This window comes from Anguilla anguilla, chromosome 3 (genome assembly GCF_013347855.1).
Source record: "Anguilla anguilla isolate fAngAng1 chromosome 3, fAngAng1.pri, whole genome shotgun sequence".
NCBI lineage: Eukaryota > Metazoa > Chordata > Actinopteri > Anguilliformes > Anguillidae > Anguilla > Anguilla anguilla.
This window is the reverse complement of record NC_049203.1, coordinates 10,570,570-10,588,297: the sequence shown is the minus strand read 5'-3', so window position 1 is coordinate 10,588,297 and position 17,728 is coordinate 10,570,570. Positions and strand designations below refer to the sequence as shown.

The 17,728-nt window shown below is 41.4% G+C and overlaps 1 protein-coding gene across 4 annotated transcripts; it reads left to right on the top strand.

Annotated features, from left to right (window-relative positions):
* Positions 1–736: 736 nt before the first annotated feature.
* On the top strand, positions 737–17,415 carry LOC118224400 (chordin-like protein 1). Of its 4 annotated transcripts, none has more exons than XM_035411922.1 (12): positions 737–1,112; positions 3,549–3,726; positions 4,465–4,577; positions 4,949–5,042; positions 7,383–7,528; positions 7,635–7,728; positions 8,323–8,390; positions 10,289–10,457; positions 10,866–11,060; positions 12,556–12,726; positions 13,725–13,814; positions 14,226–17,415. In XM_035411922.1, the coding sequence occupies exons 2-12, from the start codon at positions 3,630–3,632 to the stop codon at positions 14,354–14,356; spliced, it is 1,368 nt and encodes a 455-aa protein (XP_035267813.1). In that variant the 5' UTR covers positions 737–1,112; positions 3,549–3,629; the 3' UTR covers positions 14,357–17,415. The 4 variants fall into 4 exon arrangements, with proteins under 4 accessions (XP_035267813.1, XP_035267812.1, XP_035267809.1 ...); XM_035411921.1 differs by having other exon boundaries at positions 737–1,231; positions 3,574–3,726; XM_035411918.1 differs by having other exon boundaries at positions 738–1,112; positions 3,574–3,726.
* Positions 17,416–17,728: the final 313 nt, after the last annotated feature.

The window sequence follows — 17,728 nt, the reverse complement described above, 5'->3', positions numbered from 1 at the left end:
ATTCTGGATCTGCCTAGTTTGCATATAACAGTGCAAGTACTTTTAATCTCCAAACGTAGGCATATTGTGAAACTTTTAGAAACGTTTAAAACAGTTATATCTAACTGCTTAATAAAATGTGTTGCCTAATGTTTGTAAAATTACCCTTGCGGTTTGGATGAAAATATGTTGTGAAAATAATGGTCTTCTGCTGGGGAAAGTTATTTTCAAATGTCATTCCTCAGATCACAGTCTAATCATAACTAGCGACATATCTGTCGTAATTTGTATCATTCTTTTGTTATACGCAATGGACTGGACGTGTATCAGAACAATGGGCATTTTTGTGGACCAAAGTGACAACGAAAAATGTAAAATCCAGAGTTTTCCTTGCACTGAGCCGAGCAATAGTCTATTTATCCTTTTTGTGTCAGCGTTATTATTTTTCTAAAGATAATATCTCATCACTCGCATAATCGTTCTTTGCTTATTATTACTGCTGGTAATAATAATGAGCTCTTTTTTAAATAAAGCCCTATGTACTTGACAGATCAGTATCTTTATTAATGCACAAACGACTCTTTATTAGCAATAGAAGATGTTCCATGGAGGCAAACAGTTAGCCTTGTAAAATACCAAAGCCTAGCTTCATGCTGAACCGCCCCAGTAGAAAATAACCTTGCACCCAAAACACTTTTAATAGACCCGCTGTATACCATTGGCCAGTCTGGAGAAAGAAAAAAAAAGTTGTCAGGTTTTTCCTTTTTTCTAGAACCCGGACTATATTTCACTGATGAGATTACAATGCGGCTGTAAGGAATATCAGTGCTATACAGTTTGTGTGTTAAGTGCCTTTGGCTACTTTTGCTTGGAGGGAAGCAGGTGTCCGAAATGACACCGTTTGCTTTACTGTGAATTTAAACGTTCGCCTTCATTTCGCAATATCTGGACCCATACGGTTTTTTTGCGCTTTGGTCACATTTTGCCCAGAACACTTTTTCAACTGGTTTACGCTGAATAAAACAAAAGGGGGTGCGTGCCGTGAATTACAGAGCTCAGATAAAGAAGGTTTATTTACTTGCGAAAGACGAGTGGAGTCTTACGGAAACAAGCCAATAGAAAGTGGAGTCTTGGTGAGTAGCCTTTTCTTAGATCCGTTAACGACTTTTTGCATTTATTTGAAATGTGTCTATAAATATAGCAATATACACCGATACGTGTGATAGAGTGTGCATCTGTCCTAATGACCATGGTAAGTTTCAGGCAACAGTTAGTTGTAACTATCGTACACACTGTGGGGTATTTATCTTAGAGTTGCAACTAGCCTACGCTTTACTTTGCGTTTGAAAAAAACGTGCTTTAAAATGTTAATACATGTTATGCTGATACAAAGTAGTAGCCTAGATTAAAGCATCAAACCATTACTAAGGAAATTTTGAAGAAATCTAATCAGGTAGCCTACCTGGTGAGCGATTGAACGAGTAATACCGAATACATTTACGACCGTATTAAGTTACTTTATAGAGGCATTCGCTTTATCTGACAGTTATACCAACTGACTGCTCGATTATGCATGGGGTGAAATAAAATTAGTCTCATAAAATAGGCTGTTGTATTTGTATCCCAGTCCCTGTTACTGCAAGCGCATCTGTGCACCAGCAAATATTATCAATCCGCAAAAAAAATTTTTTTTAAATAAAAATAAAAATATTTAAAAAATTAATAAATGTAATACATTTAAGGTACATATAACATTGCCTCAGTGGACTTCAAAGCTTAAACGTAAATGTTTGTGTTTGTTTTGGAATGCCTCGGAATATGAATGCATGCAATACATGTAGGCCTCCCCTTTTGTCAGTATTAATAATCCTAGGTCATTGTGCAAGTAATGTGTCAATTCAAATTCATGAATCGTGTTTATGTCATTGGAATATAGCGTAAACAGATGGTTTATAATAAACAAAAAGGGGGGTTGTTGGAGGCAACCTAGTTTGGTAATTGAATAATAAGCAGTTTAATGTTGCCGCGTTCCGTGACGATGTGAAAACAGTGCAATGCTTCAGGTTTTAAAATAAGTTTGGTTTAGAAAATGTATTTGCACAGGTTAATTAAACACTATGTCGCATCTGACCACAGTTTTTTTTAACTGACTGATATGTATTATTAAACATATTTGTATGGTACCTCCATTGTGCGGGCAGTAGTTAGGTTTGAGGCGTGATAACATTAGATGTTATTGAAACAGCAGTTCCCCACTAGCTGCCTGGCTGGTCGGATTGATGCCTACGATCTGCTGGAAACGCAGTTGGTTAAATGTGAACTCTGTGGTTTTTAGTGCATGAAGGTATGCCTCATTGGCTGCCAAGATGCTAAAATAAATGAGGACTTGGATGGAACGGTTACGAATGAACCTCTCCAGAACCAGGCCGTCCTGTCCTACAATTCGCTCATCTGCAGGGAAAGTATTGTATTTATTGCACGCAACCACTTAAGTTTTATGTTGCAGTTAAGAGTTATGGTCATAGCACTGGATTCAGATTAGGTGAGGGTTTGAATCCAAGGTGAGAATTGCTGTTTCGTATTTGAGCATGGTACACTGAAGTATAGCCAAAGTATGTAGGCCTGTAGAAAACAGCTAATGATAAAGCTAGGGTTTGCTGTCTGCATTTCCCCCTCTACCTGTTCAACATCCTCCATGTCTTCTTGCATGAGCCGGATCTGTTCTTCCCAGAGACGTGGTTGGCCCAGGTCCTCCTACCACAATGCTTTGCTTCCGTCCTGCTGAACCTAATCCTATATGTTATTGTTATTGTGCCTCTGAGAGATGGAGTCAGGTTATGATTGACAGTGTTGTGATTTGGAATTTCTGCTGGAGCTCCCAAACCACAATGCAAAAAAACTGGAAAAGCTGACAGCAATTTGCACAGTACGTTGAGCAATCTACATCTTTTTGAACGCCAGTCAAAGTGCCTCACAGTGCTTTCATTTGAACTCAAAAATAGAACGCTTACAAAAATGTGAATACCAGATATTAGTTTTGTGCATCAACGTTTTCCTGGGATAGAACTGCCTTCCCTAAAAGTGGAAAATATTCTAAGAATGATGTTGGCCTGGCATGCTTTATTTGAGAATTGCGTGTATAAAGGGTTTTCTGTGTATGGTCTTTTGTTCAGATTTATTTGACGCATATATTTGTTTCTTGTGACATTGTTGCCTGTAACTGGATATTTATTAAACCAAAGCACTGCATTTTCCAATATTTTTATTTAATAACTGATTATGAAAAATGAAAGAAAAAAGTCTGATTTAAGCTGAGGCTTGAGAAAGAAAATGTAGTGTTCTCTCTCTGCTTTAAGACCAAATTGGAGTATTAATCAGCCTTTCAAATGAGAAAAAACTTGTAATTTTTCATTTGAGGGAAAGATTTTAAATGTCATTCTGATTAAGTCCTGTGGCATGAATCATTTTTTTCTGTAATTACGTCTTTATGTTTCTTAAGACTTTTAAAGAAACTCTAGATTCAAGTGTTCTCAGCCCTGACTTTTAAGGTGATTAAAAGGGGGGAACAGAGTGTTTTTTTCCCCCCCGCCCCAGTCTCACAGAAACCCCGGGACCCGCTTGGTGGAGCAGGTGTCTGGTCCACAGGCACTATGACAACGCACTCAAGGTTTGAAGACCTGCACCTCCCACTGCTGTGCATTGTCCTGCTGGGCACAATTGAAGGAGTACGCTCAGTCTCCCTGAAGCGTGAGTTACCCACCTCCAAACCTGCTGTGCTGATATCCCCAAACCTGCCCCCCCCCCTCCCTCCTTTGTGAACTGTTAACCTGAGCTTTTGAAAATACCTGGCTTGGTAATCATGACTCCATTTGAAGTTGGATTGCATCCTGTGTTTTCAGATAGTTTATGTGATGTTTGCTATTTTCTGACGCTCCCTGGACGGCTCCCTGGGGCAGCGGTGTAGTAAAATTGTTAGGCAACTGTGCTTGTAACTCAAAGGTTGCAGGTTCATTTTCCAGCTGGGTCGCTGCTATTGTGCTCTTGGGCCAAGGTGCTTAGCCTGAATTGCTTCAGTAAAATATCCTGCTGCAAAAATAGATTGTGTTAAAAACGCTAATCTAAATGTCGCTTCCAGACAAGACAGTCTACTAAATTCCAACGTGTGTATAATGTAACTGAACGGTCAGTAAGGATCTTCATGATAGCAATAGCAAAATACTTCTGTTCAAGGCCAGTTAGTGAGCTTCTCCTGGGTCCAGTGTGGAAACAGTACCATTGCCCTTGCTGTGTATATAGTGTAGAGGGGCCAAAAGAAACAGCCCACGAGTTTGCAGTGGAAGTGATAACTGAGAGGGTCTGGAGTGTGGCTAGGCAGCGTGACGGGGGCCGCGATGCCAAGACACACAGCGACACACTCCGTGACTGCGGAGAGAACAGCGGGCTGTAGCGTGCTCTAACCCGACACCTCTTATTCTCTCCGCACAGAGTCCGACTCCTTCTGCGTGTTCCAGGAGAAGAAGTACAAAGTGGGCGAGAGGTGGCATCCGTACCTGGAGCCCTACGGATACGTTTACTGCATCAATTGCCTTTGCTCTGAGGTATGAAGTGAACAGAGTTTTCAACTGTCAGTCTGTGACTGTCCTATCCTGTCGTTATCGTTCTCAGGGTATAAAAATGACCAAAAGCTAAGTCGGTGCACAGATGCTGCCTTTTTTGTTTCAAAGGTGCTTTTTGTGACGACCTATCACCTCCATTCATAGGATAAAGCTAACAGGGCTTGATTTAGCATTACGTATAACCACTCATCTACAAAAAATAAAGTGGACACAAACTGTTTAGATAAACATGCAAGTGTTCCATTTTAAACCAAACATGGTGTACAATTTGAAACCAAATTAAGGTGCAATGGCTGCCTTTTTTAATACGGTGCTTTCTGAAGGCTAAGGTTCATGCTGGGTGTCTTTGGCAGAGCGGCAGTGTGTTGTGTAACCGGGTGAAGTGCCCCCCCCTGCCATGTTCCAGTCCTGTGCCAGTTCCACAGCAGTGCTGCCACCGATGCCCAGGTAAGACTCTCACTGCCCCTCTCTCTAGCCTGAGCTTTTAGCTTGTCACTGGCTTTCATTCAGTAGCATCTCTTACAGCACCGTAAACACACCTCTGTGTCTGGCCCGTGCTTTTGTGTTCCCAGTCTTTTAGCTTTGGGTTGTAGCTGAAACATACCGAATGTCTCCGCCGTATGCTGCAGTGGTGGTGGGACTTTCCAGTCGCCAAGGACCGGTTTATATTCGTTTATATTTATATTATAACCATTCACACGCACACATTTAATTCTAAACAAAATACACGTTTTCTAATGACAATGTGTTCCTTATCAATGCTGGAACTTGCCTGGAAACTTCTGCAAATGTATGCACACTGCAGACACTGTTTATGAACATTTTGTTATGGCTAGATATCAGCCCTGCAGGGGCGGCATAATGAATGTGTTTCACCTTGATGTTAAGTGTTTTATTGTGTGTGCGCTTACACGCGTATGCACTGGTTAAAATGTTTTTTGTTTTTTTTGTCATTCCTACTTCTTGCACGACTGACGTAAGCAGAGTGCAGGCACCAAATCAGTGGTCTTACATCATAAGAGCAGGACAGTCTCAGACTGAACTCCCCTCTTGGCTCGGCTTCACCCTGGGGAACTACCAGCCAGAGTTACCTCTGAGCAGTCAGCCTCCCATACCAGGCTGTGTGGAAGGTCACAGTGAAGCCCAGTTTTCAACAAGCAGTTTTTTTAACAAGCTTCTGGTTTGGCTTTTTGCAGGATATGCTTGCCATAATGTCTGTTTGAAATGCAAAATGTTTATATACTTTTTTTTACACCCGAAACACACTTACTTGCAGTTGTTGGTCTAAAAGCATTTTGCAGTATTACTCAGTGTTAGAGGGAATGTGTTCCAGTTCAGTGCTCAGTGAAAAATGTATTAGGCTGTTGGCAGGCGTAGAATTTTTCAATCCCTGAAGATCATTTACTGGAGACAGGTCTGTCTGAAGGAGCAGTATATTGATGTTTGGTCTAGTAAGACGTATGATTGATCACCCCATGCACTCTTATAAACAAAATTGGAGCTTCTTTTGTCCAAAATCAGATTAAGCCATTTGTTTTGAATTTCTGTGTGTCCTGGGAACTTGGATATAACCAAAGGTTATTATTTATTTTTATTTTTTTTGACTACCTTTGGGTTACTTATTTCTATCTCTGGTCCAGAAAAAAATCTGCTTATTTTGTTTTGACTGTGAGACCATGTTGGCACACTTACGCAAACACATAATTTGAAAGGAAACCTTCCGCATGTGAATTTTGTGCATATTAAACGTGTCCAAGCACACAGTGTAAAGCCGTTTAGGATGTAAAGCCATTTCCAGAAATTGGTTCGTAATGTGACTGTTTTGTACCATTTGATCTGTGTGAGTGGAAGCACCCACAGAAATAACTAATTTAGTGGTAATTCTGTTCAGTTCCATGCCTGATAAATGAAGCCCTGTATTCTCGTACAGATTAACAGGGAATTGTATGGTTTGTCTTAGGTGTTAGAATCGTTATCAGTTCCTCAACTGCGTGAGCTAAATTCGCTAATGACCTTAAATAATTACAGTTACTGTATGCCAAACAGAACCGATCACTCTTATCAAAACATATTTATGGAAGTTGTTTCACGTTTGGTCATTTGGTCTTGCCAGTCATCTTGTCTGTCTGCCTCTACTGTAGTAATTAAGTCATTTAAATTACTTGTTGGTAATGCTGATACCATAGATAGATCCAGATATTGGGTTAACCTTCCTGTGAACAGTTCAGAATGACTGCATAGCTGAGATATACAGATGCACTGTCTCATATAATGAAACACTTCATAATAGTCTTACCCAGTAAATCACTATCTGTGCCAGTCACTTTCCACCTTTCCAAAGTGAAATGCGTACTTACTTGAGTTATTGTGTTTGAAGTACCTGTTATGACATTGTGCAGTGAAGCTCATGTTACATAACACGGCACAACATAATATAGCATGATGACGAGAACAGGCCATTTAGCGCAACAATGCTCACCATTTTCCTGACTAAATTGTACCTAGTGCTCTGATTACCTACAGGCTAGATAGTATCTAATATCCAAGCCTGGTCTTGAAAATCCCCCGAGTTTCTGCCTCTGCTACGTGACCTGGCAGGCTATTCCACACATTGACCACAAATTCTTCCTGATGTCTGCACGGAATTTACCTTTTGCTAATTTCCTTTTATGTCCCCTCATTCTACTAGCAGAACTCAACCTGAAGAATCTCTCGTAGTTTGCTTTGTGATTCGTGTTGACGTAAGGTGCCTTACGTTTTCGGACCCGTCTCTGCCTGTTCCCTCAGAGGTGTCCCCGTCTCCTCTGTTGGCGCGGGTGGGGGGAAAGCCCTGTAACTACAGCGGTTTGCAGTACCAGCACGGGGAGGTGTTTGTGGCAGAGGGACTCTTCCCCAACCGTCAGGTCAACCAGTGCTCCCAGTGCAGCTGCTCTGTGAGTACGCGTGTTTGGAGGGCAAAGCTGCCCTCCTGTTTGGAGTTGGGGTTGTGATCTGAGTGTTTGTGCATCATTGTGAGGGTGGCGTGGGGCTTCGTTTCAGGAAGGGAATGTGTACTGCAGGCTGCGCACCTGTCCCAAGCTCACCTGTCCCTTTCCCGTCGCTGTCCCAGAGTCCTGCTGTCGGGTTTGTAAAGGTGCAGTATACCGGGGACAATGTTTCCTCAATTACCTATTTTCAAACATGTCTGGTGAGATTTAATCAAATGCACTCATCCCATAGATTTGATAAAACACATTTTACCACTATATGGGCATGTACAATTCAATCAAAATTTAAACAAAAAATTGAAATGAGTAAAAGGTCTGGCCTGAAAATGGTGGTGTCTGTGCTGAAGGCGGAAGCTCTTTTAAAGTAGAAAGTTGGCCACCACAAAGTTTGATTGATAGAAAATGCTTATCTTGATTGAATTGCATATTCAATATTTTGATTGAATCTCAGGGATTGAGCTTTTCAAGTTAGCATCAGGGATCCAGGAGTGTGTCATGGTATATCAATCAGTTGTGATCACACTAGGATGAATTTCTCACTCTGTCCATGCAGTCAGTCATGCAGTCAGTAAGGTGATAAAAAATTACGCTTTTTGCTCTTGATTTTGCTTTTGATTTTTGTGTGTGTGTGCATGTGTGTGCATCTGTGCCTGTGTGTCTGTGCCTGTACCTGTGTGTGCGTGTGTGTGCATGTGTGCATTTGTGTGTGTGTGTGTGTGTCTGCATTTGTGTGGTTGTAGGTGATGGGGAAACGTCATGGGACCCGATGGAAGGCGAGAGCTTTCGGCAGCCAGCTAACAGAGAGGCAGTATGTTGCTCGCCGGACACACACACACACACTGGCATCGCTGTTCCTGTGAGATCTGGGCTGCTCTCACGGGTTCCCTGCACTTCTGACGATCAGACGCAGCCTCGATTTCCCCACTCACAAGCTCTTAGTCATGTCTCACACGTGCTGTATGCTAGATTAGCATGTACATACCCACAAGTTACATACCGCACATAAACACTAACACGTGTGCGCACACAACGCAAATGCACCCACTTATTCACATGGTCCCTGCATTGTACACACACGCACACCCATACACGCACTGTTCTCATGGTTTGAACTTTACCCTCCCTACAAAACAAAATATACAAATTTTGTGTGTTTAAAATATGTAATACAGTTCATGTTAGCTTTTTCAAGGATGAAACGGAAAAAGAGATTAAATTCCTGTTTTTCTCTACATTTTTCTATTTTTAAACTGTGTTTGTATGTGCTTCAGTATATGTGTATATAATTTATGTGCCTCTATTGTTTTACCAATTAGCACCATTTTGCTTGTATAAACTTTATTGTATAGCTTGTATATATAAAACTTCTGGCAAATATGTCAAGTCTCTGTGTCTCCAGTATAGCATTTTGATCTTTGTGGTCCAAAACTCAAGTTAACAATGAGTTATTTGTGGCATATTTCATGCATGAGCATTTTAATAGGCTGCTCTTGGACTGTTACAGTGGGTACATTTTAGAGTTAATGCATTCAGGTTCAAATAGTTTGGTTATAGGATAAAATATGAACAGGCATGAAACTTAATTACATTTGTATGGATTTTCTGCATTTTAATGGGAAGATTGACAAAAAATCTTTCTCTGGTTGGCGTATTTTGGCAGTGTTCTACTTTTTTTTTGTTGTTGTTGAAAAACATGCAGTGTGAACAAATCATCGACTGCCGCCAGAAATTAAATACAAATGGCAGTTTGACAACACGCAATGCCACACTTTTGGATCAGGCTATACACATTTCCTCTCATATTGAACCACCATTATGTTTAACGAATGATTCAGGAGAAGTGAATTTGAAAATTGAATGACAAAGAAAAGAAACTGCCGTTTTTTTGTGACCCTGTTTCCTCCCTAGCCTCAGGCCCTGTACCCAAGTTTATATTCATGTGTAATGGTAGGGTCTTTGAATTCTTTCACGGACATGAAATCATTTCTTTACCATCGGATGTTTATTTATTTTCCATTAGAAGAAAGAATGAAAAAAGGGTAGGGAAATGAGGAATACTGAATGCTGCGTCGCCTGAGCTTTCCTCACTAGGGTTTATACAAAAACAGTAATGGTGGCTAGAATTCAGAGGTCGCAGTTTTATCCGACCTCGGTGTTGGATTGCAAGAAGCTTGGAAAAGGTTCTGAAAATGATCTTTGCCCAAATGAATTCTCTCATAGATCCAGTGGAAAAAATGTGATTGCTAATGATCCAGGCCTAAATCTTTTCTTGCTAGCGATAGGAATTTTTGTTTTTATCCAATATTTTGAGTGTTACAAATGTGACTCTGTTGACTCAGATCAGTGTCAGGGTTCCGAAACTGTGCACTGTGATCCACTGATGGCTCGAGGGAAAGGTTTTGGCTGTTCCCGTGATGTTTGTGGACAAAAAGACCTTTCTTTATATATCGGCTACGCAACATTCTGATTGAAATTTGTCCCAGTCAAACTATATGCTCTACCTATTACATGTCCTGCACTAGCAACAGTGCGCATGCTTTTGTTTAGCCATATGTTAAATCTATATTTTAACACATGCTGTGCTATAAGTCAAGGTTATTGTATTTAGTCATTACATAGATTGTGGACTGTGAAAGTTTGGGAACCGCTTAGACAGTTGATGACTCGTTTCTCACACTGAGCGGGGGAGCTCTCGCTGTGTTCCAGAGACACTCGTACCAGCGCGCGCAGTACGAGCTGCTGTCGGCCCGCTCGCTGTCCAGCCTGCCCCGCGCGCCCAGCTTCCGCCCCAACCGCGGTCTCCTGAGCGACCAGCAGCAGACTGCCGGCACCACCGTCCAGATCCTCATCAACAGCCACAACCAGCACGGCCAGGGTCAGCGCTCAGTGTGTCATCACCATGGTCTTTGAAAATCCTAGAAAGTGCTCGAACTCAGAAAAATAAAATCGAGAGTTTAAATTTCTTGACATTTCACAGAATTGCTTGGATCTCGAGAAGCTTCATGTTTACATTTGAGCCGAATCTTGCCTTTAGAAACTGATCCTGCATCATAGTCGATACTGTAAAAAAAAAAATGCTCTGAAATCATTGATCTTGGGACGGTATTCAATTTCTTGGATATTGAGGCATATTTTCCAATTGGGTTATTGTTGTTCAATCACTCTCGGGTTAAGACTGCTATTCAGGAGTAGGAGCACCATGAAAGAACCTGAACATTCCTTCATTTGGCAGCACAGCTCAGACATTACACCCCTAGCTGTCCTGTCTGTTTTTTTCTTGCAGTGTGTGTGTCCAATGGGAAGACCTACTCCCACGGTGAGTCCTGGCACCCCGTCCTGCGCTCCTTCGGTGTGATGGAGTGCGTCCTCTGCACCTGCAACGTCACCCGCCAGGAGTGCCGGAAGATCCACTGCCCGGACGTCTACCCCTGCAAGCACCCGCAGAAGATTGACGGCAAGTGCTGCAAGGTTTGTCAAGGTACATTCCTTCTTATGTGTCCATAAACACACAACTCTGTGCCTGGGGAAACCGGAAATGTACATAAAGCGTAGAAACTTCAACTCCCAGCTTCCCTCTTATATATTTCAGGCATACGCACAGCTGTTCCTCCATCAATGTCATTTTTTCCACCCAAGGAGAGTTTCCTTGTGTAATTGTTGAGGCTTGTATACATATGTGATTTATTGAGACCTCACGGTCAGTTTGCTCACCGTTTGCTTATTTAATATGGCGACCAAGAAGAGGTTGGACTGGTTAATGCACGTGTCCCCTGGCAATTTAGCTGCAGTGGAACAGACGCTTTTTCTACATTTTCCTAGAGGATTTGAAGGAGAACTGAGCTCACTTGGCCACCTTTCAAAAAATAAGCGAATAAAAATATTTTATTAGGAGCACAGGCCACACTAGACCCATCTAGACTCGCCGTCTGCTTTAATGGAATGAAACGAGACAAAGCACATACGCTACACGCGTGCTGCTTTATATGAAAACGCGGACGTACAAAACAAGGAGCGTGTCGAGATAGTGTTATTTGCTGTCTCCAGCCACCGCTGAAAACCTCACCGTTAAGCCCCTGTGACGGGAGAGGTTTGTGAATCTGGTTTATTGTCTGAAGCTGGAGCCCTGCCTAGGAACCGGATCCAAGTTGGTTTTACTGCGGCCCCGGCTGCAACTCGCAAACAGCCGACCAAGCCACGTAACGTCACGCTTCGCTGCCCAGTTTCACAACTTAAATCGCTGCAGTGAAACGAGATACCACGGAAAATATGACAGTCACGTATTTATTTAACCTGCTTGTGTAAGAGACGGCTGGCATCGCAAAAAGGTTTGCGGTGCAAATTATTAAGCAAAACGGATTATTTAGCTTTCGTTCGGAATTCAAACAATCCCTCTAAATGGCCTGGTTAAAACGTGTGTTGCTCTGCCATTTTGGCTATCTAGGTTTAGCGCCACAAGCATTCCAAATGTTAACAAAAATTGTCTGTCTCTGAAATTGCAACCTCTATGTTGTAAGTCCAGGTACTTCAGTTTAATTCATTTTTATTGTCTTGGTTTTTATCGGTTCAGTTCAGTTCAGTTCTGTCTTACTTGTATAGTGCTTTTTACAGAGAGACAAAGAATCACAAAGACACTTTACAGAGACAGAGGAAATAGGTCATGTGTTTTTATTTATTTATTTATTTGTTTTTTTTTGTTACAAACTTATTGAAATAGTGGAGGGAAGGTTCTTTTTTTTTTCCGATGACAGAGTAGGAGTGATGAAGACCATTCCTGCTGGTCCAGATAACAGCTGAAGCATTTGTTCGCTTCAGCAATTGATGTTGATTGATTACCGGTTTGTATACACAGACTAAATGTTTTCCAAGGGCTGCATGTACATCTGTACTTCCAGCTGTATAAATTTGGAGTAAGCTGGATTCTGTATAGTCTGTATATATTCTTGGGCGTCAGACTCCATACATTGTCTCCACAGTGGAGGAGCTGGCATTGAGCAAGGAAGGGAGTAAGGAGTACTTCTGCGGAGAGGAGACGCTTCCTGTGTACCAGGCACTGCCTTCTGGGGACGGGGCCAGCATCAGGACCATCGCCCTGGAGACGGAGCAGCCCCCCGAAGTCGAGCTGCACATCTGGAGCATTGACAAAGGTAAACCCCAAGAATCACTCTTGTGTGTGCAACTGGAGGTTACTTCAGCCATACTGATACTGAAAACCACTAAAGGAAGATGAGTTACTGTAGTTTCCAGTTAAACTTCAAAGAAGCGCCTGACAATTGGTTTGCGGGAACACAGCCTTTGATAGGGGAAATAAATTGGCTAGCATGGTCTTAAAAAAGAAATAACAGACTAATTGAAGTGGCCTGTGCTTCTGTTACCAAACATGTTTTTTTGACCCAAATTTGAATCCCTCTGCTTCCTGCATTGTGAGGGAGGAGCATGCAAGTATACAGTCTGCTGCCGTGCAGTTATACATTCATGCCGATTTTATGGATAAGTCGCCAGGCTCCACACCGAAGCAGCTGCTGAAACAAAATATAGGGGCGCAAATAAATTAGCTTTACAAAGTCATAAAAGAGAGGGGGAGTGCAGGAGTGGAGGGAGTGTAAGGGTGGCAATCCATTTCACACTGGCGCTTGACAGATTGATGATGGGCACGGCTTGTTTTCTTTTTCTCTCTCTCTCTCTCTCTCTCTGTCTGCCCTCTGTGGAATTCCTCACCTGTCTTTTCAAGAGATCTTGGCATCACAGTGCCACGCACATTTCCACTGTTCGGATAGCCCGCACACTGCCCTCTGAGTCAACCACGAAAAAGGAAGGCCTAATGTACATGTTCTGATGCAGTCAGAGTGACATTCCCCCATGGAGTATTAGTGATTCAGGCTGTAGGCTTGGACAAGATTCTCTGAAATAAACAAACTGACTGATTTTTTGAGATATAGCAGAGTGAAATGTAGTGATCATGAAAAAAATAGTATGTGCATTTAGGTTCATTTATTGTCCTCTTTCTGGCAACTTCCACTGTTTCTTAACTTGTAGTTGTAAACCAAGGCTCTGAAACTCCCTAAAGCCATGTACGAGCAATAATGGAACTTGCAAGTAATGTTTTTAAAACCGTTTTTTAACACCGCCAAATTTCTGTATGCAGGTGTGCTGCAGAACTTCCGTATTGAGAAGATCCCTAAGAAGGACTTCCGGAAACGCAGCGACTTCAAGCCACTGACTCGGACGACACAGAGTACGTATCCCAGCACTCCTCATGTCTGCGCATCTTTCACAGTCTGAACAGGAAGTGCTGTTGACACTGAAATTTTGCTGGCAGGGACCAATAATGGCCCCCCGTGAATCTGTAACCAGACAGGAAATCATTGACAAAATTTAAATACTTGGCATTTATCGTAAACCGTATATTTATTGTTGTGACGATAGGCTGAGATAAGCTGTCAGACCTGTTTTTTTTTTTCTGCAAACGTGCTTGTCATCAAAAGAATAAATATACATTTTAGGTTAAATAGGAAGTATTTTGTGTTCATCCTAAAATTTATTTTTATTTTAACCACAGGCCATGATTAGCTGACAGTCCTGTTTTTTTTCTGCACTCTGCATGCCTGATGGGTTATGGTAATGCGTGTGTGGTTTCTGGCGACAGGCCGGTGGAAGATCTTCCGCGAAGGAGAGACCCAGATCAGTCAGATGTGCGCCAGCAGGCTGTGCCGGACCGAGCTGGAGGACCTGGTGCGGGTTCTGTTCCTGGACAAGCCCGAGAAAAACCACTGCTGAAGAGGAAGGACTGGGACTGGGAAGGCTGGGCTGTGCGTGTGGAGGATGGGGGTCGAGGGTCGGGGGGTGGAGCTTAGCTCTTTATTTTTAATATGCTATTACTACACTAGAACTTCTGACACACAAACTCTGTGGAAATGGGGGTCAGTCAGAATTCAAGAATTTTGAATCCTTTATCGAGTGCAATGCTAATTTAACTGTAGCCTCATATTTTAAACAGGCTTCTCTCATTTTGTAGCCATGAAACTTATTTAGGTTAATAACCAACAATCAGACAAGAAAGAAAGAAGGCTCTCATTAGAATTCAGATTAATTTTTTGATTAGCCCTGTCAGCTTTCCAGCTTTTTTCCTGCTATCTTTGGCCTCTTTTAGAAATCGATTTAGTTCTAGCCCTTATATCAAACTCTGGTGTCTTTCTCACTTTGAATTCTAAGCAGTAGTGCTAAGATTTTCCCTGTAAGAAGAAAAGGCAGGGCTCCGATCTTCGTTGAAGAAGACAAGTTTATTTCCAGTAATGGCACTCTGTGTTCAGCAGGGTTAATCTGAACTATGATGTAAGAACTGAAAGGCTTTAAATACATCTTCTCAGTCAGTCTCCAGAGACGGGAAAACATAAATGTATATTCCAACTACTGTGATTGATTTAAGGAAACCAGTGTCTGGCTTCCCTAAATCAGTCAGTGTGCCAGTCGGCAGGGGGTGTGATGGTGCTGCTTCCAGAGGTCTAGCCAGGAAACAGTCTTTTGAGCCATTAATCAAGTCTCCTCGGTTGGAATAGTTCTCGATCGCTCGCTCCCAGTCACTGTTATATAATTCACTGCTACGCTCAGTAGTAGCGATGCCACTTTCTTGTAGAAAATCTCCTGAAACTATCTGGGCAGCAAACGTGGGTGATTGACAGATGTTTGAGACTTGAATGGTAGCAGGACAATCCTAAAATCTTACATCCCCTTTTCTAATTTTGATATAATTTTGATACTGTTCTATATTTTTATATGGAACGACTCATTTACCATTTGATGCTTGCGTGTTTTGCATCAGTGATAATTATAGAGACAGTCAGCAAAAACATGCCGTTTCCTCCCGTTCATGCCCTGTTTGGTTGAATGATCTGTCCACAATTCTGAGGTTCAACTGTATTTCCTTTGATAGGATGGCCCGAGGCCTAACCTGGGCAAGAGAAAGGTTCCTTGGGTTCATTGTATGGAAGGGGCAAATGATGACTGAGAAAAAGGATTATGCTCAATGCTGGAATGTAATTCATATTTGTGTTATGAGATAGGCTCTTTGTTCCAGAGCTGGCCACGCTTGTCATTGCTGAATCAGTGCTGATACTCAGGCAAGGGTCTCCTTTTACACCTGCTGTCTTTTCTGTCTCTCCACTTTGTTTCTCATGACTCTGCTCAGAAGACAAGGCACTGTTTATTCCATATTTCTGAGGATCTTACTAAATGCACGGTTCAATACTCAACCCACAGTTTAATACTCAACCAACTGTTTAATACTCAACCCTGCTCAGAGCTAAGAACGATTGAACTCTAATGTAAATTCTAATATTCATTACTGTGTCATGATTATTCAAACCAATCATTGACGTCAGTAAGCCATTTAAAGTCTTTTTCAGTTGAGCTGGCCTAGGAAAAATAAATACTGTCCATACCTAAGACTGAAATGGGGAGCTGACGGTGAAAGAAAAGTGCTTGAACAATTTGCCTTTCACGTGCTGATCAAAATGGAGTGTGTCAGAGACACGTGTCTGTCATTTATTTCATACCGTAACCATGACAGTGGAAGCATCCTATTTAGCTGCTTGGAAGCACTGTAATGTAACAGGCTAATGCAATCTCTTACTGTATACGATCTTTCCTGTTTGCCTTCGACATGTCTTGTATCATCATGTTCTTTTTTTGTAGTTGTATTTAAAGCTACATATTAATAACTGCAAATGTATGGAGAGAGGCCGGTTGAGATATAAATAAGATGATGATGCAGTCAAATTGACTGTATCAATAAAGTTTTTTGACCATGTGTGTAATTTTGTTGAAAGTTCAACATTGAGGAAGCACAATAGTATCTGCCTGTATTCTGTTTTTGGTACCATGCTATATGCTGTGCTGACTGCTTACTTTAGTGATGATTCACATTTTATCATTTTCACTTGTAAGCCATGTGGACTGTTGCTGTGGTCACACTCTTGTTTGATTTCATGGGTTACTCCCATAAAACAAATAAATAAATGTCTTGATATGTTGTTAAAAACACATTTTCATCATTACCGAGGAGGAATGTTTTCACCAATCAGCTGGACGTTTAAAAATGGCCTTTCCAAAAATCTGTCTCAAAGATTAACATTTGTTTTAAACTAAAAGCAGCATTCACAGTGTGCTAAGTTTTCTTTTTCTTCCCTAATTGGAAACACCCCAAATGGAAGATGTTATAAACAAATAACAATGCCACTCTAAATTCTTTTGTGATGTCATTATCATATCTTTCAAATTATGGCTTATACTGCGATCAAGAATTTTCTTTGCATGTTTAAACGGTCTGTCATGCAATGTACTGACATCTTGGATAAAAAGACCAATGCCTTAGTTTAAGAGAAACAAGCAAAGGGCCTGAGAATCAGGTTGATAATCTTCCCCTTCCAATCGATGCATTCCCATCCATTTTTATTCTTATTATTATTATTATTATTATTATTATTATTTTATTTTATTTTTTTTGTACCGGGGTTGACAGGTGGCCTTGATGTGCTAAACCTCATTTCTGGTGTTGGATCTGAGATGAAGGGCTCGAAGGTATGCAGGCTGTGAATAAATCCTGGCCGATGACAACTCACAGTCTTCATGAAAGCATTAAGCACTGTAAGACCAAACAAAAGCAAGACCCGAAATGTATGTTGGGCTCTTGTCAGGTGTGTGTGTGTGTGCTTGCTACGATGATGCCGCATGTGTTGAAAGGGGCTTGCTGATTCTGAAGTATCTGTGTCATGCTAAGGAGCAAGAACCATCCTTTGTGAAAAAGTATTTATCCTCTAATTAAAGCTTTATATCCTTGTCATGAAGTATTTATTTTGAAATGACAGCTTGCTTTATTCGTAGCAACCTTCATGGAATGCATGTTGGCATACTTAAAATTAAGGATGTTTTAAATTTTTTTCCTAAGGAAATTGGATTTTTCTTAGGAAACTTGATACAAGAAATATGTCCACATTTTTTCTTGTTTGATCCTCTCCATTTTTTATTGGGAGTGGCCCTATCCAGCTAGCCCTGCCAGATGATCTCACAAGGACCTTTAAGGGTTGTTGATTTGATTCACAGCAAATAGGTACTGACTAAAGAACAAAAAAATGTAGATTCATTGTATAACCT